At 48.3% G+C, this 27203-nt stretch overlaps 2 protein-coding genes across 5 annotated transcripts in view; one reads left to right on the forward strand and one right to left on the reverse strand.

Moving 5' to 3' along the window:
- The window catches only part of ABCG5 (ATP binding cassette subfamily G member 5), a 43058-nt gene extending 31248 nt beyond the window's left edge, over positions 1-11810 (reverse strand). For 2 of the 4 annotated variants that reach the window (XM_006056805.3, XM_025260944.2), the window contains exon 1: positions 21-539. In XM_006056805.3, coding sequence (XP_006056867.1) covers positions 21-157 — 137 coding nt within the window. In that variant the 5' untranslated portion in view covers positions 158-539. Of the gene's footprint in view, positions 1-20; positions 540-11529 lie in introns of those variants that run through there. The other 2 variants (XM_044925866.1, XM_044925867.1) reach the window with 2 other exon arrangements.
- ABCG8 (ATP binding cassette subfamily G member 8) lies at positions 170-18036 on the forward strand. Its single transcript, XM_006056807.3, has 13 exons — positions 170-599; positions 5887-5988; positions 6854-7004; positions 11078-11316; positions 11777-11909; positions 12001-12270; positions 13832-13994; positions 14082-14159; positions 15012-15211; positions 15631-15707; positions 16365-16632; positions 17687-17814; positions 17899-18036. The coding sequence occupies exons 1-13, from the start codon at positions 315-317 to the stop codon at positions 18034-18036; spliced, it is 2232 nt and encodes a 743-aa protein (XP_006056869.2). The 5' UTR covers positions 170-314.
- The last annotated feature ends 9167 nt before the right edge of the window (positions 18037-27203 follow it).

Below are 27203 nucleotides of genomic sequence, written 5' to 3' on the forward strand. Positions count from 1 at the left end.
TGAAAGAGGCACCTCCTTACCTGACACTGTATGAGGCATGGAAAATGCCCAGGCTGTGTCGAGGCTTTGCAGGAACTTCCTCTAGGGAGCACTGAGAGCTTCTGTTTACTTGGAGTTCTGAGGACTCCCCAAGAGTCAAAAAGGGGAGTTCGCCCATGGCCAACAAGCAGCAGAGACTGGTGGATTTTCTGGCCTGACCCTTCCTGGAGTGGCCTCCACCAAGGAGCTAGTGGCAGACTGTCCTGCCTGCTTCTCACCTGGCCCTGGAGCCCCTCCTCAGGACTTCCCAGCAGCGGGCCTGGGCTTGGCCGTGGATGCCATTATCTGATGTACCTTTAGCCAGTGTGTGTCTGTGTGTTATCTCAGCAGCGGGCAGAGCATACAGCCCGTGTTTGTGGGAGGGCTTGCCAGAGAGGAATGCTGGGAGCCAGACCAGAGGTTGCCCGGCTCTGGGAAGCAGACAACATTGGCCCTGGTCGGCAGCAGCTAAGCCCAAAGGAAACTGCAGAGTCAAAGCGCAGACACTGCAGGGCCCCATGGCAGAGGAGGCCCCAAAGAAGACAGGGCTAGAGAGAAGCGCTGCTCCGCAGGATGACTTGGTGAGTGATGGTGGGTCACAAGCATCCTGGCGGGTAGGGGGTGAATCAGACTCTTCTCTCCTCCTAAGGAACTTTCGGTCCTAACTCACCGCCAGGTCCACAAGCAGCAGGACTCTGCTTCCTGGGCATCAAAGGGCTGAGGGAAGCGGGGTCAGGTGTTGGTGGGGGCCTCTGAGGTCACATCCTGCCTGAAGGTGGCTCCTGCAGGGAAATGATGTCGTGTTTGTGACTTGGGTCGATCTGGCTCTTTTCTAAATGCGGCTCCATCACAGAAGGGCTTCCCTGGTGGCTCAGTCAGTAAAGAGTCTGCCTGCAATGTGGGAAAGCTGGGTTCAATCCCTGGATTGGGAAGATCCCCTGGAGAAGGAAATTGCAACCCACTCCAGTATTCCTGCCTGGAGAATTCCATGGACAGAGGAGCCTGGTGGGCTACATGGGGTCACAAAAAGTCAAATACGACTAAGTGACTGACACTTTAACTTTTTCCAACACAGAAATGTGCTCACATGGCCTGGGGACACTGCAGTGTCTCCTCTGTCCCTGTGGCTATCAAGTTCAGAGACTCAGTGGCAACAAACTGATGAGACAGGGTGGCAGAGAACCTCGTGAGAACATCAGATCATATGCCCCAGATACAGCTACAGCAGGCAGTCGTAAGACCCTGGAGAGAGCTGGAAGAACAGGACCGCAGGGGACCAATAGGTTTCTGTCCAGGGTTTCTGTCCTCATTTAACATGAGAAATGTTTGCCTTAAAAAAAAAAAAATGGCCTTTGACTAAAATCAGGATGTGGGCAGGGTTTGAAGCAAGAGGTGAAATCAGAACACAGAGAGGAAGCAGGTCCCCACCTTCCAGCCCCAGCCAACCCCGCGGTTTGATCAGTCTTCGATTGCCTGCGAAGGGGTGAGGGGTGGAGACAGAAAGACTGAAGGACTGAGGACTCCACACCACAGGAAGGGCCTCGGGCCACCCAGACTGGTCTTGAGCTGCTAGCACCTGACTTCAGCCAGGCCCCAGGAACCCACCCTCTCAGTCAGCTCTCAGCCACAGCAGGTAACCACTGTGCTCTGGGAATACCCCAGGGAGCCAACGTCTGCCAGGAAAGGATACCCCCGTGACTGCAGTGTGTACAGCCTGAATAGGAGACAAAATGTCCAATGATATTGAAAAGGACACTTTCTAGAAGGTCTGATAATTCAGACACCACAGCTTGGGATGCAAAGAACTGCCCGAATATGACATCCAGGAAGGGGTGCGGGCCCTGCCATTTCCAATTTCCATTCCTTCACTCCTGTTTCTCAAGGTGCCGAGTGACAGTCTAACGTTTATGGTGCCCAGAACAAGAGGCCGAGGGCTATGTATCTTACGTCTTTGTCGTTGTTCAGTCGCTCAGTCGTGGCCAACTCTTTGCAACCCCATGGACTGCAGCACGCCAGGCTTCCCTGTCCTTCACCATCTCCTGGAGCTTCCTCAAACTCATGTCTATTGAGTCGGTGATTCCATCCAACTATCTCATGCTCTATCGCCCTCTTCTCCTCCTGCCCTCAATCTTTTGGGTCTTTTCCAGTGGAACTGTATCCTATGTCTAGATACTTAAAAATTATCAGTCAAGTTAAAAGCTATTAAATAAAATAGTTTCTATCCTCCTAAGTTGACATACCTTCTTCACAACATGGAAGGCCAGATGTAAACCAAGAAATTCTAGGACTTGCGGCTTCCAACACAAGCCGCAGCCTGTCTCCCTTCTCTGCCCATGCTCAGCACCACACATGATCTCACACACCCGTGCATGGCCACCCCACCCTGCCCACCCACGTCACATCCACCCCTCCACAGACAAATGCCCCTCTGACCTGGGGTGCCCCAAGGGATGGGCCGAGGACAAGGTTCACACAGCCCTGGGAGTGGGCCTGAGGCCATCTGGGAATTTGGGGGTAGTGAGTACCCAGAGTGGCAAGTGCCCTCGGCCCACAGACTTCTCAGTCCATGGGCCAAAGCCTGGCCAGAGGAGGACAAGAGGGGCCCAGGCCTCAGTGCAGAGTCTTCAGCACATCACTGCTTTCCCAGGGCACAGCCTCTGCATCTGAGAACAAGGAACTTGGGCTCGCGCTCCCTGAGTTTCCTTCTACTCTATGCTTCTGACTCAGGAATTTGATCAGAAGTTAATACAAGGAGAAATTACAATGTAGCCCAGCAGGAGCTGAGCTGGTTACCTACAAATAAACCTGCTTTTGCTTTTTTCCATGTCACCTGTCAGAAATTCAAGTGATGATCTGACAGTCATACTGATTAAGGTGTCAGCCGAATAGATATTTAAGCATTTGAAAAATACAGAGGGTTTGTCAAAACCTCAGGAAGAGTCTAACAAATCCTTCCTAGGAGCCAAGGAAAATATTTCAAAATGGAACAGAGGCAGCCCCCGCCCAGCCACGAGTTCTCTTCTGAGCGTTGAGTTGCCTGTGGTGGCTGGGGCCCCGGGCTGGCCTGTGCCTGCCTACTGTGCCCAGGATGAAGAGGGGTTGGAGGAACCCAGGAGCAGGTAGCACACGCCTCTCTCCTTTCTTTTGTCTTCTCATCCTGATGCCTCTTTCCCCAGGGCCCCAACACCCTTCACCTTCTTCAAGCTCCCGCCTGGAGAGTGGAACCCCTAGGTTTAAGATCACCACCACAACTTGCTCCAGACTCCAAAATGTCCAACCCTTTCTCAGCAACTCTTCCACCTCCAAAATCTAACCTGGTGAGCTTCTGGCCCAGGTGTTCGTTGCAGAGCTAACTCATTCCTTATTCCAACTAACATCCCTCCTGCAGACGTTTACCTTTTAAAAACAAGCAAGTAGGGACTTCCCTGGCGGTCCAGTGGCTAAGACTCTGCACTCCGAATTCAGGGGTGCAGGTTTGATCCCTGGTCAGAGAGCTAAGATCCCACATGCCTTGAGGCCAAAAAAAAATCCGAAACATGAAACAGAAGCAATATTGTCCAATAAAGACTTTTAAAAATGCTCCACATTTAAAAAATCTGTAAAAGAAAAAAGAGCAGAATGCATGTTAGCCCAAGTGAGTCTCTCAATAATGGATCAACTTTCAGATGGTTTAACCAAATAAAATGGTAAAACTAGGCGGTGGGAATGCTAGTGGCGGAGGTGGGGAAGGAGAGTCAGGGCTGACCTGCTAGAACCCAGAGCTGCCCGTGACCACCCCAGGAGTTTCATTCTCCATCTCCGAGAGCACAACCCCCTCACCTCCTCACCTCCAGCTCCTCCAGCTGGGAGGACTCTGGACTTTCCCTCATGGACACCCTCTCTCAGCTTTAAAACATATTTTGAAATATTTCAGACAAAGCAGTTTAAAGAACAGTGAACTCCCATACCCAGCATAAACTTACCAATAGCTTTGAAAGTCATCCCCCCGCCCCTAACCTGCCCAGAACCTTCTCTCCCCACCTCAGAGACCTCTCCCCTCTGTATTTCTTCCTATACCCCAAAGACAATCCATCTGCTGACTTAGCTGTTTATCTTCCAATGTTTTTCTGTATAATATGCGACCTTGACTGCACTGGTTCAAACATTAAACAAGGTAAGTAGATCTGGTTGGCTGTTTCCACACTCTCCCAGAACTCTGGGGGCCACTCACAGTGGGCTTGCAACTCACCATCACCCATATATATTTCCCTCACCTCCACTGGGCTCAATGTCACTTTTAAGGGCCTCTTACCTCCACCATTGCAGGGGTGCTTTAAAAAAGACTGTTGGGTATTATTTTCACGTTAAGTCCCAAGCTATGTTGTGTTCACGTAAGGTACATGTGGACACTGTGTGTGCAGTGAAAATACACCTTGATCAGGCATGTCAAGGACATCATGCCTCTGTATCTGGCCTGTGTTGCTCCATCCTCAGTGTCTCGTCCGCTAAACTCTAAGCTTCCCAAAGACCGTCTTTTGCACAGTCACACCCCAAATTCCAAGCCTAAAGCATGTTGTGGGCCTCCTCGTGTTTGCTGGATGCTTGACTGACTGATCGAAGGAATGTATCAGTGGGGGAATAGCAGCCCTGAGGGGAGAAGATCGGAATCAACAGGAACTGGTTAATGAATGCATACTTTCCCTGCACTACCTCAAGCAAACAGAAATTTAATGCATTTTTAAAAAGCAGAAATCTTTTAAGGCAAGTTTTTCCTTGTTTGGGCCTCAGCTATTTAAATGATTGAACTGATAAAACAGAAGGAATTCAGATCTGCAGATGGTGAGTATCATTCATGTTATCAGCTGATACCATGAAACACTGATTTACTTGATGTATATTCAAATAAAGCGGGCTTCCCTGGTAGCTCAGTTGGTAAAGAATCTGCCTGCAATGCAGGAGGCCCTGGTTCAATTCCTAGTCGGGAAGATCCCCTGGAGAAGGGATAGGCTACCCACTCCAGTATTCATGGGCTTCCTTGGTGGCTCACACAGTAAAGAATCCACCTGCAATGCAGTAGCCCTGGGTTCGATCCCTGGGTTGGGAAGATCCCCTGGAGGAGGGCATGGCAACCCACTCCAGTATTTTTGCCTGGAGAACCCCATGGACAGAGGAGCCTGGCGGGCTACAGCGTGTGGGGTCACAAAGAGTCGGATACGACTGAGCGACTAAGCACAGCACAGGTAAAGCAGCCATGTTTATGTGAACACAACATGGCTTGCGACTTACATAAAATAACATCATCAGCAAGATAATGACAATGAAGAGGATGATGGTAACAGTGATGACAGGGACTTACTCCAAAATCTCCCAACAGCATTTTGAAGAGCTTTGTTGTGCAAAATCCTTATCAAGATGCAACTTTCCTAAGAGCAATGTCTTCACAAGTATTGAGCACTAGCTTGTTGACAGCTGTTTTCCTCTCACATGCTAAGTACAGAAAGTCTGTTTGGGATGAGATACTAAGCCAGATTCAGGAAAGGAAAAGTTAAAAGGCATTTTCCGAACACAGAGGCTCACAAAGCTCTCTCCAGTCCAGGGTCTGGGTCTTGTTCATGACAGGTTACTTGGATCAGGTTCCAGCAGCCTGTGGCTGAGCTTCTCTGGGTCAGGAGCTGGAGGGAAGCCCCACAGTTTTCTCTGCAGGAAAGAGAAGCCCTGCCCTCATGGGTGCTCCCGTTTTCTCAGAGCCCTTGGGCTCCTCCTGCCTAAATCCATCTTTTGCCCACTTGGGATCCCATCCACACTAGCTCCTGCTCTCACCTCTCCAGATCGCCTCCCTCCCAAGTCCTCCTTCTAAAGAAGCCCCTCACCTGTCATGTCTCCCAGCAGGGCCTCCAGGACAGTGTGTTCTCCTCCGAAAGTGACAACAGCCTGTACTTCACCTACAGTGGCCAGCCCAACACCTTGGAAGTCCGAGATCTCAGCTACCAGGTAGAGACACAGCTGAGGACAGGTGGGAGGAGCAGAGAGGGCCAAACAATTCCCCAAGCAGAAGGGAAGGGTGAGTCCCAGCTGGGGACCCTCTGCCCCTAAGGACAGAGTTCAGGCTACACTGAGGCCTCATGTGTTGGGTGCAAACACCATGGAGATTTCCCTCAACTACACACATTGGAGCTGAGGTTGATGGCCATGAAAAAGAGAATGAGACCTTTGTTAAAACATAAAGCCAACCATGTGACTCTGTGTGAAAAAAAATCTCTAAACTTATTTTTAAACTTTATATTTTGAAATAATTTTAGACTTCTGAAAAAGCTGCAAAAATAGTGCAGAGTTCTTATATACCCTTTGTTCACCTTCCCCTAATGTTAACATCTTGCTTTCCCATAGCACAGTGATCAAAACTGAGACATTAACCACCGTATGATACTATTACCCAAACTACAGACTTGTATAAGATGTTATGGAAAAGCCCAAATGAACGTTTCAGCCAATCTAATAACAGTACACGTTATAGGTCTCCAGTGAGGACTGAATGAGATAAGGGACATAACAAACAGATGAACACAATGCCTTGCACACAGTAAACACTTGATAAGTTATTAGTAAATCACTGTTGAGTGAAAACATCATCTTGCCCCACGTCGTGTTTTTATTTCTGTTCTGCTATTACACACGCTTCCCACCTGTTCTCTTCAGACTTGGAAATGGCAGCTTCAGGTTCTCAGCATGGTGGAGCCTGCAGAGCCTGGGTGGGGGACTCCCTCAGGCCTGTTGTGTTTTGGGAGGAGGATTTCTCTTGAGGGGAGCTGAACAGAAGGTGAAGCTTTCTGAGGAACCTTTCTATGTCTCCCCACAGGTGGATATGGCCTCCCAGGTACCTTGGTTTAAGCAGCTGGCTCACTTCAAGATGCCCTGGACATCTCACAAGGACTCCTGTGAGCAGGGCATTCAGAACCTGAGCTTCAAAATGAGGAGTGGACAGATGCTGGCCGTCATAGGGAGCTCAGGTATCACCAGGGGCAAACAGCAGGGCAATGGGTTCTCTCTCTCCTGGGATGCAGGGCAGTCCCTCGAACAAATGGACGCTCCTCACAGAACTTTGCTGGGCAACAGAACAATACAGAAGAGTTGTGAGAGCACAAGTTCCAGGTCTGACAGAGCTGGGTTCAAATCTCAGCTCCTCTATTTACTAGCTTTCATGAATCACAAGCAGGCTTCTTGCAGCTGCAGCCAGAGCTCTGATCCTTCATTAATATAGGATGAAGGCATCAGGCAGCTCTGGAATTGAATGCTCTTTCCAGGGGACTCCTCCACCACAAGGAACACTCATTCATTGTCCTCCCCCGCCATCAGATTCCTATTTCAGTCAGACAGTGGGTAGGCACAGCCCCTGCCACAACTCACGTCTTGGATACCCCGAGTCTTAGTTCAACCTTCAACCATCGGCAAAAATTCAGATTTCTGAAGTGCTTCAAAAAGTCACTTCCATAGGCCAGACTTAGAGTGTAGAACGAGCTGGAAGGGGGCCTGGAGAACAGAGTTCTGTTCCCCGCACAGCATTCTACCTTTTCTTCTTCTGACCACCATGAAAACATCTTTAAAGGAGGTCTTCCTGCCCCGGCATCATTCCCCCTTCATTTAACAGGTGAGACCAAAGTTTAGAAAAGAGGAATGATTTACCTAAGGACATATATTTAATGCAGAATAAGAACTAGAACTCTGGTCTCCTGGTTCTCAGATGTTTAAAAAAAAAATCAGCTGATTAAATTGTAAAGATCTTATTGGTTTTATTCAACAATTCATGAATTGGGCAGCATCCCATCTGGCAGAAAGTATTGTGTGGACTGGAAAGTTTATTTGGATTTTTCCATAAGATGTTGGCTCCAGCCCAATAGCTTTGGTGTGCGTGCTAAGTTGTTTCAGTCATGTCTGACTCTTTTTGCAACCCTATGAACCACAGCCCGCCAGGCTCCTTTGTCCATTGGGTTCTCCAGGCAAGAATACTGGAGTGGGTTACCATGCCCTCCTCCAGGGGATCTTCCAACCCAGGGATCAAACCCTCGTCTCTCATATCTCCTGTACTGGCAGGTGGGTTCTTTACCACTAGCACCACCTGGGAAGCCCAAAAGCTCTGGAGAGCTGTACAAAATGAAAGATTTTTACAGGCAGAACGAAGTAGGACAAGGAAGTTATTCTAGCAAAGGGCTGATTGTTTTAGGCAAGGTCACCTTTCTCTGGGGGACTGTAGGGGTCTATCTGGAGAAGGCAATGGCACCCCACTCCAGTACTCTTGCCTGGAAAATCCCGTGGACGGAGGAGCCTGGTGGGCTGCAGTCCATGGGGTTGCTAAGAGTCGGACACAACTGAGCGACTTCACTTTCACTTTTCACTTTCACGCACTGGAGAAGGAAATGGCAACCCACTCCAATGTTCTTGCCTGGAGAATCCCAGGGACCAGGAAGCCTGGTGGGCTTTTGTCTAAGGGGTCACACAGAGTCAGACACGACTGAAGCGACTTAGCAGCAGCATCAGGGGTCTATCAGTGCTGACTAGGCAATTTCAGATAGGCTGGTTTAAGATTCTATTCCCAGGAGAGATTGAAACTATAATTAAATTAGGTATTACATCTCAGTCTGGGGACATGGGGCTTAGCATAAGTTGACTCCACTTGGGGTTTGTTGTTTTTTTAAACACAGATCAAAGGCATTTCTCCCTTACACAGTGTCAGAGGGAGCACTTTATACCTTCCAATTAATCATTTCCAGAAGTAGAGATTACTCAACTTTTTGACCATCTGCTCCAAACTTTTAGTCTTCTGCTGGGGAAGTTCTGTTTACTGTCTAACCAGAGATCAAATGAGAGGATATGTGTCAATGAACTTTGTCACCGAAACAACACCCACAGGTCAAGTCCTGCCAACTGCTGGTCCTGGCCCTGCAATTCTGATCTAACAAGAAAAATGCGGAAACTTCATGGGCCAGTTTTGTTTGTTAACACCTGGTGGCTTTTCTGGTTACACCTGCTTTTTCTTCATGAACTGGGGATCTAGGGAACACACGGGCTTAACTAGGCACTTCAAGCTGAGAGTCATCACAGTTAATCCTGACCACCAGCGCTAGAATCCCTGATTTGCGGTTGAAGAAATGTAAGTCGGGAGAGGCCAAGCAGGAATCACACTGACTGTGTGATTTTCGATTCTAGGCTAGTGTTGTTTAGCTACAGGTTTACTTGGCTGAAATTATTTAAATGATTTTTTAGAAAGGTTGTCAATTATACCACCTGTGACTTATATTCTGCCATGCGATTCTCCAGGCAAGAATACTGGAGTGGACTGCCATTCCCTTCTCCAGGGGATCTTCCCGACCCAGGAATCGAACCCACGTCTCCTGTATTGCAGGCAGATTCTTTACCGTCTGATCCAGGAGGAAAGCATACTCTGCTCACCAAAATTATAATAGTAAAATAAAATTAATTCAAACAGCCCCAGGCATTTAAGCTTCTATAGAATCAGCAGTGGTGCTTTTCCAATGAATGAATTTACTGAGTTGGCAAAGAGTCTTGAATGCCTGTGGGTGTTTTCTCCTGATTTACCGAGGATCTCCCCAAACATACCCTGACAACCTCCGCTGGAAAGACCACCTACACCTCTCACAGTTTTGTTCAGGAAACGTGGTCGTTCTGCCCCCTGATTGGGAATCCTAAGGTCCCTGTGTTGGGAAAGTTCCCTGTGCTTCCAGAGCCTGGATCCAGTGGTATCCAGGCTGAGGCAGGAGTAAGGCCAGAACCCTCCCTCTGGCTTCCCCCCGGCTATTTTGTGCCTCCTAAATTCTCTTGAATGAGGTGCACCCAGGAGGCAGTGGACAGGTCCCTTTCTACGCTGAAAACCTCTGGTCCATAAGCAGAAGGATGACTGAAGAGGCTACTTGATTTTTGCTTTTATGCACAAATAAAAGGGGACATGCGGCTGTGGGCAGGGGGCTGCTTGCAGAAGGCCTGGGAATGTGGCAAGGAAGAGTCATTACATCTGTGCATTGGCACTTTCCCTGTATAAAAACTACTTGGAAATTTTTCACTCCAAAAGGAATTTACAATAAGGAAACCAAAACCCTGCCTAGGGGAATTGGACTGAGCTGTTCTTGGCAGCTTTGTTTAAGAACGCCTTCCCAGACCCTAAGCCCTATTTGACTTGCAGTTTAAATGGCCATCAAAGAGTCTCACAGAATCGCATGGAACCTGATCCAATCGGACACTTCCCCAAATTGATAGCAATTACTATGTCATTCAGAAGTGGATGGCATTAATTTGTATGTAATAGATCTATTTTTTTAAAGAGAAAGTGAAAAGTAATAATGATAAAAATGAGAGTATAGAGAAATTTAGAACTACTGTGCTATAGTTTAAAAATCGTTTCCACATCTATTACTTCTCTATTTTTTTCTCCCTTTCTGAAAACAGGTTCCAGTTTTGCATTTTTAAAAGATACCTTATTAATTCTCCAAAACTAGTCTTTCCCACAATGCCAGCTTCTGAGCCAAATGATGGGGAATGATGAAATGTTGCTGGCAGGTTTGCCAGGCAAAAATAGTTAAGCTTCCTAGTACAATTAACACCAGCCCTGCTTGGGGGAGGGGACAGACACTCTGGGCACAGGCAGTCCTGTGACAACCAGGACTCCAGCCTTCTATCACGTAGCCACAGGCTGGCCTGACCTGAACACCCCAGATTCCTAAGGATGTTCAAGTTGGCTGCTCCATGCAGGTCAGAGGGCTGTGCCACCTTCCCTAGGGAAGGACAGAGCAGAACGTGGTGGCTGGAGGGTGCATGGGCAGCAGAAGCTTCCAACCTGGTCCCTGCAGAAGCTCCGTTCTTAGGAATATATTTTCTCTTTAATATTTATCTATTTGGCTGGGTTAGGGTAGGGGAAGTTGTGAGGGTGGCAAGAGTGGGGAATGTTCCTAGTTGGATCAGGATTTAGTTCCCAGACCAGGGATTGAACCTGGGTCCCTTGCATGGGAAGGCAGATTCTTAACCACTGAACCACCAGGGAAGCCCCTCAGGGATATTTCTGGTGGTTTCTCAGGTTGTGGGAGAGCCTCTTTGCTGGATGTGATCACCGGGCGAGGCCCTGGCGGCAATATTAAGTCAGGCCAAATCTGGATCAATGGGCAGCCCAGCACAGCACAGCTGGTGAGGAAGTGTGTGGCACACGTGCGCCAGCATGACCAGCTGCTCCCCAACCTCACCGTCCGGGAGACCCTGGCTTTCGTTGCCCAGCTGCGTCTGCCCAGAAACTTCTCCCAGGCCCAGCGCGACAAAAGGGTAACTAATTAATCCCAGTGACCCCAAGAAGCTATGACATCCTTCCCCTGCCCATCCTTCCCTCCCTGCCTCAGGGTCCAGCCATTCCAGGCCAACTGTGAGCAAGCCGGCTCACCATCTGTCCATCAGAAAAAATCCACCAAATGCTCAGCCCTGCCTTCCTTCCCCCGTTGTCCCATCTTAGCCCCAAATGTGGGATAAATATTTGCTTACTTGTTTTCCGGTTCTCCATGCTGGCTGGGAGCCGGGACATGGCCACAGTCCCAGCAAGTGGTGCCTTGCTCAGCAGAGGGAGCTGCTCCCGATGCGTGGAAAGAATCCGGGAACAAACATTGCATCAGGGAAATGTAGGCCAGAGCCTTAAACTCAGGGGTCTTTACTTTAGAGCCCGATCTGCCTGGCCCGGAGCCGGCCCGCACAGCCTCTGTAAAGCCCCGGGACCGCCCTCCCTCTCACCCAGGTAGACGACGTGATCGCGGAGCTGCGGCTGCGGCAATGCGCCAACACGCGCGTGGGCAACATCTACGTGCGGGGCGTGTCGGGGGGCGAGCGGCGCAGAGTCAGCATCGGAGTGCAGCTGCTGTGGAACCCAGGTGAGGCCGGAGGGGCCCGCGTGAGCCGCCTGGCTTAATCCGGTCCAACTGGAGTCCTGCGCATTAAACCAGGCTTCTCTCCGTTGGGAAGGAATCCTTATCCTGGATGAACCCACCTCTGGGCTCGACAGCTTCACGGCCCACAACCTGGTGAAAACACTGTCCAGGCTGGCCAAAGGCAACAGGCTGGTGCTCCTCTCCATCCACCAGCCGCGCTCCGATATCTTCGGGCTGTTTGATTTGGTCCTCCTGATGACGTCTGGCACCACCATCTACCTGGGGGCAGCCCAGCACATGGTTCAATATTTCACCGCAGTCGGCCACCCCTGTCCGCGGTACAGCAACCCTGCCGACTACTATGGTGAGTCAGCCAGGCCAGAGGCATGGAACAGGGCTGCCCTCGACCCCAACCCTGCCAGGAAAGAAACTCTCAGGGGCTTCAGGGGAATAGGACCAAGGATGGAGGCAGGGGCAGAAATGGGGTGTATTTCAGGGTTCAGTTTACCCAGCATCAAATGCTAGGAATGGCACACCCTTGTGCACATGACTATTAAGAACCTCATGAGAGTTCCAAATCAGAGGACATATAATCCAAGAGAGTTTGGATCAGTTTCTGGAATTATGGTCTTTATTCAGGTTCTGTAGGGAGAACAGGAAATTTGGAGTTGGAAGCCACTAGGAAATCTTAAAGCTGTGCCCTGGTTCCCCAACAAACGCAGGGAACCCAGAGGCTGTGGATGGGAGGCCCAAAGCACAGACCAGTTCAGTGCCTTTTGGGGGGTCTTGACCTGTGAGTCTCTAGATACGAAAATTGCTCTCAGCACCAGAGATGCCCTCCTGCTTGGGGTCCTGAGACCTCAGCATATGGCCCTCTATTCTTGCGGGGACAGATGCCTTTCCAGGTGCCCACCTTGAAAGCAGGCCCTGGGTCCTGAGTGCTGAGCAGTGCCCTAGCTGCTGGACAGGCTGCATGGCTGTACTAGGGCCAGGAGAGCAGCAGCTGTGGTTTGTCCCAAACATAGATCACCTGGAGCCCAGCCTTCCTCCCAGGATGGCCTGGTGTAGCAAGGGCCTTCCCAATACACATGTGGGTAAGGACCAGTTCCTTGAGGGCAGACACTGCAGAGGGTGTCCCTTTGACCCTTGCGGCCCTGCCAGGCCATGGTCATCTTCGTCCTTACAGATGAGAAGACTGGAGTTCTTGCAGTCAGGTGCAGAAATGGGCCTCTCACCTCCCGTGCCCAGGAGGGAACACCCTTCTCCCAGTATCCACCCTCCAGCCCTCTAAGAGGCCACTCTTTCTGGTCCACCAGCTCTCGCCCTCTGTACTCACTCACACTGTGAACTCCCCGGGAGGTCATCCATCTCCCTGTGCTCAGATATCAGCTTGGCTTCCTGCCAATGTGTCATCCTCTGGTCGATCATCCCCAGATAAAGGGGCAGAGGGCATCTGCCAGCCTGGCCACTGAAAGCAACATACTGTAACCCTAGAGAGAAGTTGCCAGAAATCAGGTGCCCACATCTGGAAAAACAAATCTTTTTCTTAATTTTATATTATTATGCCTCACAGATACAATTTTATATTATTCATGCCTCACAAATCTGAGGGCATGGCCTGGCAGTGCCCAGAGAATCTGACACTTGAAGTTATGGCCCTACACAGTGAGGGGACCCTTCATGATTTACAAGGCCCCTCTGAGATGTTTTCCTGCCTTGAGATGTGTCATGAAAATGGGGAAAGGAAAGAGGCAGAGAGGTGAAGAGTGAGTCCCCCTGGGCATCTCTCTGCCTCTGTTCTGATCACTTTGTGGTCCACTCTCAGAGGGTGGGGAGCGTGCCCCAGGGTCCCCTCTGACAGCATCGTGGGCCATGAGTACCTGTGGGACCCAGGTCACCCATGGCCCCGCTCCCGATGCTTACAGTGGACTTGACCAGCATTGACAGACGAAGCAAAGAGCAGGAAGTGGCCACCAGGGAGACGGCTCGGTCCCTTGCGGCCTTGTTTAAAGAAAAAGTGCGTGGCTTTGATGACTTTCTATGGACAGCGGAGTCAAGGGAGCAGGGTGTGGGCACTTGTGTGCAGAGGTAAGGCAATGGGTGGCCCGGTGGGGAGAGCACCCTGCAGAAAGTGGCCGTCCCTACACCCCCATGACACTCTCTATCTCCTGACAGCCCGGCTCCTGACACCAACCTATTCCAGGCTCCCACTAAGCTGCCTGGCCCCCTACAGCAGTTTGCCATACTGATCCGGTAATTATTTGCCATTTCATCACCCCCTTAGCCCCCAAAAGTCTTAGTTGTATCAAATTAAGCCCTTTAGAGCTAAAGTGAATTTGAAGGAGGAATTTAATTTGAAGAGGTAGGGTCATTTGAAAAAATCAGCACCAGCCCTCCATGTGATACAGAGAACTCCTATTCCTTTGATTCTTTAAACAAAATCAACATTTCCTTGCTAGCCAGATGCTCGTAGAAGTCACCCAGAATCATTGTAAAAAATTTAATTGATACAGGAGACCCTCAAGTGGACAAGGGAAATTTCCCTGCTATGTGAGCCCTCACAGAAAACCAGATCTGAGTGTTTGGTGTGAGTCCAGGATGTTTCCATGCACATAAATATTTTAATATATAAATGATATCATGCTAAGTCGCTTTGGTTGTGTCTGACTCTTTGTGACCCTGTGGACTGTAGCCTGCCAGGCTCCTCTGTCCATGGGATTTTCTAGGCAAGAATACTAGAGTGGGTTGCCATTTCCTCCTCTAAGGCATCTTCCTGACCCAGGGATAGAAGTCTTATATCTTATGTCTCCTTGTACGTACATCATTACACTTCTGATTGGCTATTTCCTCAGGATGACTTCTTTAAACAAAATTGCAAGGTGATACAGTGTTGGTAAAAGTCACAATCATTTCCTGAGTACCGACTGTGAGACAGATGCGCTCATCAGTCACCTCACTTGACCCACACAGTAACTGTGAGGTGGGCACCACTCTTCACATTTTACAAAGGAGAAAAATGAGGCTTACGGAGATTACAAGACATTGCCAAGGTCACAGTGCTGGGGTCTGGTGTTCCCTTGGCACCTCTTTCTTCTGTTTTTTAAGTCGTCAGATTTCCAACGACTTCCGAGACCTGCCAACCCTCCTCATCCATGGGGCGGAGGCCTGCCTGATGTCCCTGATCATCGGGTTCCTCTACTACGGCCACGGGGCTATCCAGCTCTCCTTGACGGACACGGCGGCCCTCTTGTTCATGATTGGAGCTCTTGTCCCTTTCAACGTGATCCTGGATGTCATCTCCAAATGTGAGTGTGGCCTGCTCTCTGTGACCCACATGCAGGGCTGTGTCAGCCACGCTCTGAACTGGATCAGGGTTGGCCTGAGTTCCGCATAGCTCCCGGAGGAGACAGGTCTGCTGAACAATTTCACCATGACCACTAAATAAAAGCTGAGGGTTGTTTTTAAACTTCATATATTAATATCAGTATTTGCAAATGAGAACAAATTACCTAGGAGTCTGAGGCTTTTCTCTCCTAGCAGGAGTTATATTGATAGCAATGCACAACTCACAGAATTATAAACATCTGAATTAAGGTCAAAAATTGCCTTTTTTTTTTTAATATATGACATTGAGGCAATAAAACTAGTTTTAATTGTACAAAGAGAGACTCAAACAGCAACACTGTAATTTCATTTTTTCATTCTCCTTTTCTCCCCTTTTTAGGTCACTCAGAGAGGGCACTGCTTTACTATGAACTAGAAGATGGGCTGTACACGGCGGGGCCATATTTCTTTGCCAAGGTGACTGGTCAGGCTTCAGAGTGAGTGCCACATGGAACAGTGGGCAGAAGAATCTTCTCCACATTATACAGAAGTTACAGGGAAGCATTTTGCTCAGCGGTGGGGCTGAGCATCATCTGTGGTTGCAGATGCCACAATCCTTAGGAGAGTTTCAGAGACTTGATGAGTCTCTGATAAATTTTTCAAACATTTATCAGAAGGCTAGGACCATGGACCAGGAATGACAATTTTCTGGCCACCAGAAACCTAACAGAGAAGAGGTGGGAAACACAACTAGCGTACTTCACCTCTCCAGTCTCTCCACGTCCCTGGAAAGCAGGTTGGAAGGTTTGATGGTCCTCATTTCAAAGAAGTGGAGGCTCAGAGAAGTTAAGTGGCTGCCTCCAGGCCACACAGCTACCATGTCTGGGTAGGCAGAGTAGGGATTTGAAACCAGGTCTCTAGAGCTCTGAACTGCCCCAGAGGGAGCATACAGCATCTGCAGGGGGAAGTCAGCAGTGAGTTCATGCTTGTGGGTCCCACACACCTGTGCCCACTAACCCTCCAGTGGCAACCCCAGTCACCACCAGGAGGGAAGGCTGGGGACACTGGGGGCTGCTGCCTTTGAACACTGAAAGATCAGCAGCAAATAAAGGTGCTGACTCACATCCTTTGCAGATCCTGGGGGAGTTTCCTGAGCACTGTGTCTACATCATCATCTATGGAATGCCCATCTACTGGCTGGCCAACCTGCGCCCAGGCCTCGAGCCCTTCCTGCTGCACTTCCTGCTGGTGTGGCTGGTGGTCTTCTGCTGCCGGGTCATGGCCCTGGCTGCCGCTGCCCTGCTCCCCACCTTTCACATGTCCTCCTTCTTCGGCAACGCTCTCTACAACTCCTTCTACCTCACCGGGGGCTTCATGATAAGCTTGGACAATCTGTGGACAGGTGAGGTCGGCTCTCCTCACCTGCTCAAGCTTTTTGAGGCCTTCTGTGGCTGGATCAGTCTGCTTTCCTCTGGCGTTGTGAGCTCATTACTTCATCCCAACTCAGAGTTGGGAGCAGATTCAAAGGAAGGGCTCCATGGTGGGGTGGGGCAGATGGCATCTTCTCATACAGCCCGGCTGACATCCAGGGGCCACCTTTGATTCTCCCTCCCTACATCACCAGTGAGCCAAATCACTTCTTCCACCCCTGTCTTTCTGAAATGTCCTCTTGCCTCATCCCCTGCCCTGGCTCCTATCAGCTGATCTTGGGCCAACTGTGATAGGCTGGTGTCTATGACCCTGGTTCCTCCACGTCTGAACCCTCACCCCTGCAGCGCTAACTCCCTAAGGTACAGAGCCAGTCACTGCTTTGTCCCAGTGGGCCCGGGGCTGCTCATTCCTGGCTGCCTCCACCCTACTCTTCTGAAGCCCCCAGTACGCTCCACGCCCCCACAACTGAGCCTGTAGATCACCGCTGTTCACCTTCCATGGGCCTTTCCTGATGAGCCAGGCAGGGTTCACTGCTTCCTCCTCCTCCCTGAGCCAGGATGCCTCCAAGGGGTCAGGGTACAGACTCAGTCATCTCTGTAATCACTGGTGTGGGGCTGCCCAGACTCCAGAGTCCGTAGGTTCTGTGAAGCTGAGCACGTGCTGGACCTAATCAATTACTCTGTGGAGTTACTATAGGTCAAGCACGTACTAGACACCTGATGAAATTACTCTGTGGAGTTACTATAGGTCAAGCACATGCTGGACACCTAGTGAAATTACTCTCTGGAGTAGTTACTGTAGGTCAAGTGCACGGTGATCCTGCAGCCACTCAGCCGCTCTGTCCCAGCAGTCCATGTCTCCAGCTTCCCCTCTGCCCTTTCACCCTTTTGTTCTCTCCCCCGCTCTCAGCTCCCTCAGGGGACTTGCTGCCCCTGGGTCAGAGCCACCAGGGCATCTCTGCAGACTCACTTCCTAGGAGGCAGGTGGTTAGACCCTTTGAATAATATGACTCTCACTCTCTCCAGTGCCTGCGTTGATTTCCAAGGTGTCCTTCCTCCGATGGTGTTTTGAAGGGCTGATGAAGATCCAGTTTAGTGGGCACGCTTATTACATGGAAGCTGGCAACATCACCATCCGTATCCCGGGAGACATGGTAAGTAGCCCAGGCCTTGGCTGTACGTAGACAGCAGCCCTCTGAGCGTGTTCTTAATGAGCTCACTGATGTCTCTGTCCGCAGATCCTCAATTCCATGGGCCTGAACTCTTATCCGCTCTACGCCATCTACTTCTTTGTCATTGGCATCAGTTGTGGCTTCGTGATCCTGTACTATCTGTCCTTAAGGTTCATCAAACAGAAATCAAGTCAGGACTGGTGATTCACGCCCAGACTCCTGCCTGCTGGTGGGGGACTCAAGAAGGCCATTCAGCTGCACTCCCTTCCTCCCAAGGAGCCCCTTCCCAGGCACAGGGAGGACCCAGACAAAGCTCCGCTACATCCGGTCCACACTGCTGCAGTGGCACAGGCTGGCCACAGGATGGCAGTAGAATAAAGACAGTCAAAAGGGATTTCTGATCACCAGCTGGAGCTTGAGTTTACTGGGAACCTGGAACCCATACCTGGGGGACACCTACAATGTCATTAATTTATTTCCTTTTGATGTATATATTTGTATAGGCAACTAATACAAGATGGGAGCAAATTAGGTGTGAATCGAGGAGTTAGGCCACGTGGAAACAGTAATGTAATAGCTAGCGGAGTATTTGGCCTCATCTTCCAGGGTCCCCAAACTCTGAGCCATTCTCAATACAGGAAATGACCTAAAACATACCAGCGAGATGCCATCTCTTCTTTTTGTGTGAGGTCTTGTGCTCCAAAAGCTAAACTGAACAATTAAATATTTATTGAGCAATTGCTCTGCGCCAGATTCAGGGCAGAACACTTTTTTATGTGGATCACGTTATTCAGTTCTCTGTTAAAACAACCCTTTGTGGTAGGCAGTATCCCATTTTATAGATGAAGAAACAGAGGCACAGACTGTCTACTAAGTAAGGTCACAGGCCTAATATATGGGGGAGTCACGTGAGGTCAGAAAGGCCTATAGGAGTTAGCGGGCAGAAGGCAAGTCCTGGGCCACTGTAAGGCTTGGAAGCCCAGGAAGGCTCCAGAAGATGAAGAGGTTTATGGACACTATGGCAGCTCAGCCAGGCCTCTCACGGTACATCTCACCTCTCTGGCTGAGTCTCAGACCAGCCTGGAACCTTTTGCAGTGACTGGTATGGCCCTGGTCATATGTTTCCTGTCTGAGCTTTGAGGACCAGCTGACCCAAAACAGGTACACAGAAAGTAAGGAGGAAATTATCCTCAAAGGAAAACCAGAGTGTGAAACAATAAGAAGGGGCAAGGTAGATGGTTAGGAGGCAAACAGTGAATGTTCTCCTCGGGTTTCCTAGACTATCCCTACTTGAAGTGTGAACCCTGGGCAGCAGCATGGGTCCTGCCTGGGAGCTGGTTAGACTGTCGGTATCTCAGGCACCAGCCAGACCCACTGAATCAGAATCTATTTTGGAAAGATCCCCTGGGCTTCCCTGGTAGTCCAGTGGCTAAGAATCCTCCTGCCAATGCAGGGGACTCGGGTTTGATTCCTGGTTAGGAAGCTCCCGCATGCTGAGGGGCAGCTAAGCCCATGTGCCACAACTGCGGAGCCCACATGCTGCAACTACCAAAGACCATGCACCTAGAGCCCGGGCTCTGCAAAAGAGAAGCCCTGCAGTGAGAAAGCCTGCGCACTCCCAAAAGAAAGCAGTCCCTGCTTGCTGCAACTAGAGAAAGCCCACATGCAGAAATGAAGATCCAGTGCAGCCACAAGGAAATTAAAAAAAATATATATATATCCCTGGCCAAAAAGTAAATAAATAGATCCTCAGGTGATCTGTATGTACATCCAGGCTTGAGCAGTGCCTAGCACACTTCCCTTATATAAGACATCCATCCAACTTGGGATATTCATGTTACACCGTAACACTTCACATGCGTCACTGTTACATTTCACCATCCAAAGGGCAGACCCCACTCAAGACTCATTTACTGTTCTGACAATGTCCTGCATAGCAAAAGGAGCCAGGTCAGGATCAAGCATTGGATCTAGGCGTCAATTCACTTTAGTCTCTTTTAGTTTAGAACAATCCTCAACTTTCCTTAACTCCCATGACCTTGACACATGAGCGTTTTGTAGAATATCTCTAGATTTGGTTTGTCTGATACATTTTTATGATTAAATTCAGGCAGAGGACTGTGCCCTTCTTGTTGCGTTCTCTCAGTGGCACACGATTTCAGTTTGTCCTGAACTGATGTTAACTTTGACCACCTGATCAAAGGAGTATTTGCCAGGCTTCACATGGTCAACAGTTTCCCCTCCTTTTGTAATTATTAATAAGCATTTGTAGGTATTTTAAAACTGCTCCTCAAATTTTCCATTAATTCATTTTAAAATTTATATCAGTATAAACCTCTGGTTTTCTATTTTATTCAGTGGGCTGTAATCTTTTACTATCATTCTTAATTTAGATGTTCAAACTGTCCCTGACGTGGCCATGAGAGCCTCTTCAAGCTGGCTCCTGCCTCCTTTTGATAAGTCCTCCTCATTCTCTGAACACTTTTGCAACTGTTTCAGACTCATCTTGTACTTTCCCACCCCACCACCACCCAATCATGGAAGCAGACATCTCTCTAAAGAATCTTGGTTCCTTTCAGGGGAAAATGCCATTTAGAAGCCATTAGAAGCCAAGATATGAGTGATAAGTATGCTTATTGCCATTGGGGCGTCACTGTTTCCAGGCTCTCAGTGGGAATATATACATGTGCATGCGTACATGTGTGTACACACGTCAACACCAGTGAACCAGTGAAATTGCTCAGTCGTGTCCAACTCTTTGCGATCCCATGGACTGTAGCCTACCAGGCTCCTCCATCCATGGAATTTTCCAGGCAAGAGTACTGGGAATGGGTTGCCATTTCTTTCTCTAGGGGATTTTCCCAACCCAGGGATCGAACCCAGGTCTCCCACATTACAGGCAGACGCTTTACCGTCTGAGCCACCCGGGAAGCCTCTGTCCAAATTTTTATATATATTAATATTTTTATCCCACACTGACACATCCAATTCCAATCTACCACCACAGAGTGGATTCTTCTGTTTTCACAATTGTTAACTCCCTCCTCCCATTGTAAGAAACCTGGCTTTCACTAACCTTAATATTTTCGCTCATTTCATTCATCTCCTATATATAACCAATCTCCCAACTACACTGTACTCCTTCGCCTGTGTGGATACCCTGCTAAGACTCTGACTCCCAAATCAAGCTGTCTCCAAGTCAGCAGAGATGCCCTTCTCACCCTACTCTGGCCCATCACACATCTCTCCCACCCCCATTCACAGCCCACACCCCCCCACACCCAGGCTGTGGTCACCTAGTGGCTTTAGGCCTGACTGGAGAAGGGGGAAGACCACGGGATTTTTTAACTCCCCAATGATTCCAGCACGTAGGGAGAGTTGACGGTCACTAAGGTACATCATGTGATTTCATTCTGCAAAAGGTTTAATAACTCAGTGGGCTGTGGTGTGCAGGACTGCAGGGTCACGGACCAAGGGGCAAGGTGCCAAGGCAGGAGAGATGCAGGAACTCCAGCAGAACCTTTTTTTTTTTTCTCTCTCTGTATCCTGGAGCTTTACTAAATACCAGTGTGGATGTACCCCCTCAGAGATTCGTTCCACTGGTCTGTTTTAAAAATGCTCCTCAGGGGATGGGAGGCCAGGGAGGAGAACCACGGTTCTAGAGGCATGCACACAGTTCAGTGAGCCCTCCCTGCTCTAAGAGGGTAGAGATCTGCTTCTGTGTAATTATTAAAAGCAGGGGTTGTGACGAGAACATAGAAAACATTCCTGAACATAAATAAAAGCAATATTTTCTTAGGTCAGCCTCCCAAGGCAAAAGAAATAAAAACAAAAATAAAAAAAGTGGGACCCATCAAACTTAAAACCTTTTGGACAACGAAGGAAACCATCAACAGAAGGAAAAAATAACTTACGGGAGAAAATATTTGCAAATGATGCTATCGACAGGGTGTTAATATCCAAAATACACAAACAGTTTATACAACTCACCAGCAATTTAAAAAACCCAAGCGAAAAACTGGGCTGAAGATGGCCAACAGGCACATGAAAATATGCTCAATATCACTAGTTTTTAGGAAAATGCAAATAAAAAATACAATGGGGTAGCACCTCACATCAGTCAGAATGGCTATTATCAAAAAGTCTACAAATTATAAATGCTGGAGAGGGTGTGGAGAAAAGGGAACCTCCTACACTTGTTCATGGGAATGTAAATTGGCACAGCCACTATGGAAAAGTGTGGTGCAGTGTGGAGGTTTCTCAAAAAACTAAAAATAGAGCTACAGGATGATCCATCAGTCCCACTCTTGGGCATATATCTAGAAAAGATAAAATTCTAATCTGAAAAGGTAGATCCATTCCAATGTTCACAGCAGCACTATTTACAACACTGAAGACATGGAAATAACTGAAGTGCCCATCAACAGACGACTGGTTTAAGAATATGTGGTGTATACATACATACATACACTAAACAGAACATTCAGTTCAGTCGCTCAGTCATGTCTGACTCTTTGCGACCCCATGAATCACAACACACCAGGCCTCCCTGTCCATCACCAACTCCCGGAGTTCACTCAAACTCATGTCCATCGAGTCGGTGATGCCATCCAGCCATCTCATCCTCTGTCGTCCCCTTCTCCTCCTGCCCCCAATCCCTCCCAGCATCAGGGTCTTTTCCAGTGAGTCAGCTCCTTGCATGAGGCGGCCAAAGTATTTCACTTAGCCATAAATAAGAATGAAATACATGTGTGCGAGGAAACTGTCGACCGAAACCGCCTGGCTTGGCCAGGCATGATAATAACCACTTGCATGAGTTGTCTCACAACAGGAGGTCCTGATAAAAAATATTAGTGCTACCACGAAAAACTGAGGAGAATTCAGGAGGGGCCAAAAGGAGGGAGGAGACGCCAGCCCATAATATGTCCTGCCAACCTCCCAGAAACCCTCACTCTGGAATCCATCAAGGCTGAGAGATGCACACACTACCAGGAAGGACCCCAAGGCACAGGACCAAATATAGGCACAGGAATGATGATTGGCCAAGACAACGTGGAAGGCTAACCCCATCACTGTCAAACCTGACGCTGAGTCACGTGGCAGAGCTGTTCCCTTTCCCTGCTGTTCTTCACATAGGTGCCGCTTTCCAACCAAGTCTTTTGTTTGGTCAGTCCATGTGACTCCTCAGTTTACTTCCTAGTGTTAAACAAGAGTCCACTCTCTGGCCTTGGACAGAGCCCCACTCCAGTACCATCTGCAGCAACATGGATGGACTTAGAGAATATCATACTAAGTCAAGTCAGGCAGACAGATAAATATTATGTGCTATCACACACGTGGAACCTAAAAAATAATACAAATGACTTTATATACAAAACAGAAGCAGACTCATAGACGTAGAACACAAAGTTACCAAAGGGGAAGGCAGGCGGAATATACATTAGGAGTATGGGACTATAAAGAAAGTTGAGTGCCGAAGAATTGCTGCTTTTGAACTGTGGTGTTGGAGAAGACTCTTGAGAGTCCCTTGGACTGCAAGGAGATCCAACCAGTCCATCCTAAAGGAAATCAGTCCTGAATATTCATTGGAAGCACTGATGCTGAAGCTGAAACTCTAATACATTGGCCACCTGATGTGAAGAACTGACTCATTTGAAAAGACCCTGATACTGGGAAAGATTGAAGGTGGGAGGAGAAGGGGACAACGGAGGATGAGATGGTTGGTTGGCATCACTGACTCGATGGACATGAGTTTGAATAAACTCCCAGAGTTGGTGATCGACAGGGAGGCCTGGTGTGTTGCGGTCCATGGGGTCTCAAAGAGTCGGATGTGACTGAGTGACTGAACTGAACTGAACTGAATTTATGGGATTAGCAGATACAAACTAGTACACATAAAATAGAGAGGCAACAAGAATTTGCTATACAGACCAGGGAACTATACTTGTTATCTTGTAATAACTTACAATCCAGGTTCCATCCCTGGGTCAGGAAGATCCCCTGGAGAAGGAAATGGCAACCCACTCCAGTACTCTTGCCTGAAAAACTCCATGGACTGTCGCCTGAGGACCCTGGTAGGCGACAGTCCGTGGAGTTGCAGAGTGGGACACGACTGAGCGACTTCACGACGATGAATAACTTACAATGGAAAATAAAATGTACACATGTAACTGAATCACTTTGCTGTACACCTGAAACTAACATAATATTGTAAATCAGCTATAATTAAAAAAAAAAAGTAGGGGTTGCAATCTTTCCCCTTTAAGGGTCAGATAGCAAATAGTTGTCTTTGTGGGCCATATAGTCTGTCGCAACTACTTAAATTGGCTGTCACAGTGCGAAGGCGCCACAGACATCTCTGAAGTCTGGGTGGTGTGGCTGTGTTCCAGTGAAACATTATTTACGAAAACAGGCAGCGTGCAGATCTGACCTGAGGCTGTAGTTTGCAGACCTTTGATCAAAAGGTAAAGCGTTTGAAATTTGCATTTTTAAGCCCTCTGATTTCAACTTGTGCTATTGACAGGGAAATTTTAATTAAGCAGAAAATAATTACCTTTATATTGACTCAAATGTTTCCTGATGAGATTTTTTTAAACTGCTTTCGTTCCTATAAAGAAAGATTATTTAAGACGCAATCATTCCCTCGGTCAAGCTGATCTCCTCGGTCAGGCTCCTAGAAGCAGATCTTGTGTTTGTTTCTTTACTTCCACTTTCTTCTTGTTTTGATCCCAGATTAAACAGCTAGCAGCAGTGATCTTTAAATCTGTACCAAATCCAAGTGTGAACTACAAACCTGGGGCTAGGGGGTTCTGCTGAGATGTAAATTAGTCACTGGGCAGAGTTTAGCACAGCTGCCCTGGGCCCCTCTCCTTCGGGCCCAGTCAGGGAGCTGAGCACCAAGCAGGCTCTGAAGGAGAGAGCAAGGGCCTGGGATGCTGGTATGCAGGAGTAAGGAAGCATCTTGCTGGCTGATCTCTGCTTATTTACATCCAATTCTCATGCCTGAAAGCATCCTGATTTGCAAATAGTCTAAACTAGGTAATTCAAATCTCAAATCATCTGTCATCTGTGTTGATAAAATGACTGGTTCTTCTAAAGTGGCCAGGGTATGGAGCCTATCTTTATCCCATAGTCTGCCTTGGTAGGGCAGGAGGCAGGCAGATGGAGCACAGCCCATTTTCTGGTGGCAGCCTGGAAGTAGCCGTGCATGTGGTGTTAGCAGCTAATTAAAACAATCGTGTTTTAAGCACTGGGTTGAGATTTTTAAATACTTACCAATTCAAAGACTGGATAATACTTCTCAGCTTTCCAGGTGATGGTGCTCACAGTTATGGTTGTTTCCTGTTTCCCCAAACTGCTAAAAAGCCCCATGGTCCCATGTTAAAAACGCAGCTCTTTGAGTCCACTCCTGCACTGTGCTTGTGCTCAGCTTGAGGTTGTCTGATTTCATCACACATCTGAGAGCTGTCTTCCTCCTGGCAGAAACCTCGAAATGCTTACCTGCGGGCACACAGGGTTTGAGAGAATTCCTCGGGCGTCAACCCCAAGATCCTAGTTCCAGGCTAGAAGGTAGTGCCTCTATCTCCTATGAAAAGGTGTGTGAGGAAGAACACCCACCCCCCAGCACACAGAAACCATAAACCTCAAAAGCAACATGCCTTGGAAAGGGGGACAAGTGAGGTATCCGTTGATTTCATTCAATGATGCTTACTGGGCACCTACCACTGCCAGAATGGTGGGGCCGCAGAGCACTGGGAGAGCTCAAGTTCTTGGGGGAGAAAAACCACAAGTAAATGATTGAGAGAATCTCAGCAAATGCAGGGCAGTGGCAGGGTTGGTGAGATCTGTTATTGATCTCTTGAAGATCCAGAGTCCAAACTCATGTGCAGGGTGGTAGATCTGAAGCTGGTTAAGTGTGTTTGCTCTACTTGGACCTGATAACGTTGCTTTTCTTCATGCAAAAAAAACCCCGATAAGTGCCTATTTTCAATTTGCTAATACATCCATTTTCCTTATTAATACTAAAGCTGCATAATGTGGGCTATGTAAAAGTCTGCAGGCCTGAAAACAGGGTGTGTTTCTAATGGAAACACTCACATGTATGATTGTACAATAGCAAAGAGATAAATGACCATGATTTTGTAACCCCCTGCTGCTGTTAGTTTGACCATACTTCAGGAATGTTGCTTTCACTTATAGAAACTATACAAAGGTTGGTTTGTCAAAAAGACAAATATTAAATGAAAACTGTTTGCTTGAAGACGTGAGAAAAAGTGTGCAGAGTACACACACTGCAGACTGAAGAAATAAAATGTTCCAGGAAGAATCATTTGCAATATAAAGCTTAGAAATTTATTGCAACTTGAAAATTTGCTGATTATGCCAGACACTGGGGATTAGATTAAATGGAAGAAAATACCTTTATAGTGCAAGCTGTCCAGTCTGGAACACTTGTATTAATGTGAAAGGTTTAAAAAATATATTCTTAAAGTTTAGAGATTCTGATTTGATTTTTAACTGAGTCTAAGCTGGATTGCATCCTTTTTTTTTTTTTTTTTTTTTGTATTCTCAGATATGACAACCCACTCCAGTGTTCTTGCCTGGAGAATCCCAGGGACGGGGGAGCCTGGTGGGCTGCCGTCTATGGGGTCGTACAGAGTCGGACACGACTGAAGCGACTTAGCAGCAGCAGCAGTAATAAGTACACGCCTGTCTGGAGTCCTGGCCATATACCGCTGATTCCGGGCAAATTAACTTCTGTAAGCACCTCACTGTGGGTATCAGGCAGGAGGGGCATGTGACACATGGTAGAACCCACAGAACTGACCACTGACAACTGGGGAATGCGCTAGGCTGGGATACACAGACAGGAGACAAAGCACTGACCCTCAGGGAGTTCACAGCCTGTGTGGCATCTGCTCTGCTTTCAAGCAGCTGCGGGGGCCTAGAGAGCAGGGAGGGGGCAGGGACACTGAGGCATCCTCAGAAAGCACTCACAAACAAGGCACAGGAGAGGGAAGGCAGGAAGACAGGAGTGTGCGCAGCCCTGGGGGAGTGGAGCCCGCTCCGCTATGCAGCTTTAAAATGCTTCGTCTGACACTTAAAGTCCCCCTTGTTTTGTCATTTACCACATCCAACTCTAATTCTCACCAACCATGGACCTCGGAGATCTCAAGTATCTGCTCATCCTTAAGAGAGATAAGCAGTGACTTCATACGCACAACCTGTGCACCATTTGACAAGCAAATTCTGGCCACAACAGAGGCCACCACACAATTTTTAATTAAAAATTTTAAGACTCAAGTCCTTGAAATGGCTTAAAGTGGTTATATAAAAATTTGATAAGATAAAAATGAACAAGCCCACAGGTT

The sequence above is a fragment of the Bubalus bubalis genome, chromosome 12 (assembly GCF_019923935.1).
Source record: "Bubalus bubalis isolate 160015118507 breed Murrah chromosome 12, NDDB_SH_1, whole genome shotgun sequence".
Classification (NCBI taxonomy): domain Eukaryota; kingdom Metazoa; phylum Chordata; class Mammalia; order Artiodactyla; family Bovidae; genus Bubalus; species Bubalus bubalis.

What these genes read in the sequence shown, in the direction of transcription:
- ABCG8 (XM_006056807.3), top strand. Translation starts at nt 315, where the DNA reads ATGCCATTATCTGATGTACCTTTAGCCAGTGTGTGTCTGTGTGTTATC. An exon ending in GGCCGTCATAGGGAGCTCAG is followed by an intron (nt 7,005 to 11,077) that starts GTATCACCAGGG and finishes GTGGTTTCTCAG; the next exon opens with GTTGTGGGAGAGCCTCTTTG. An exon ending in CAGTTTGCCATACTGATCCG is followed by an intron (nt 14,160 to 15,011) that starts GTAATTATTTGC and finishes CTGTTTTTTAAG; the next exon opens with TCGTCAGATTTCCAACGACT.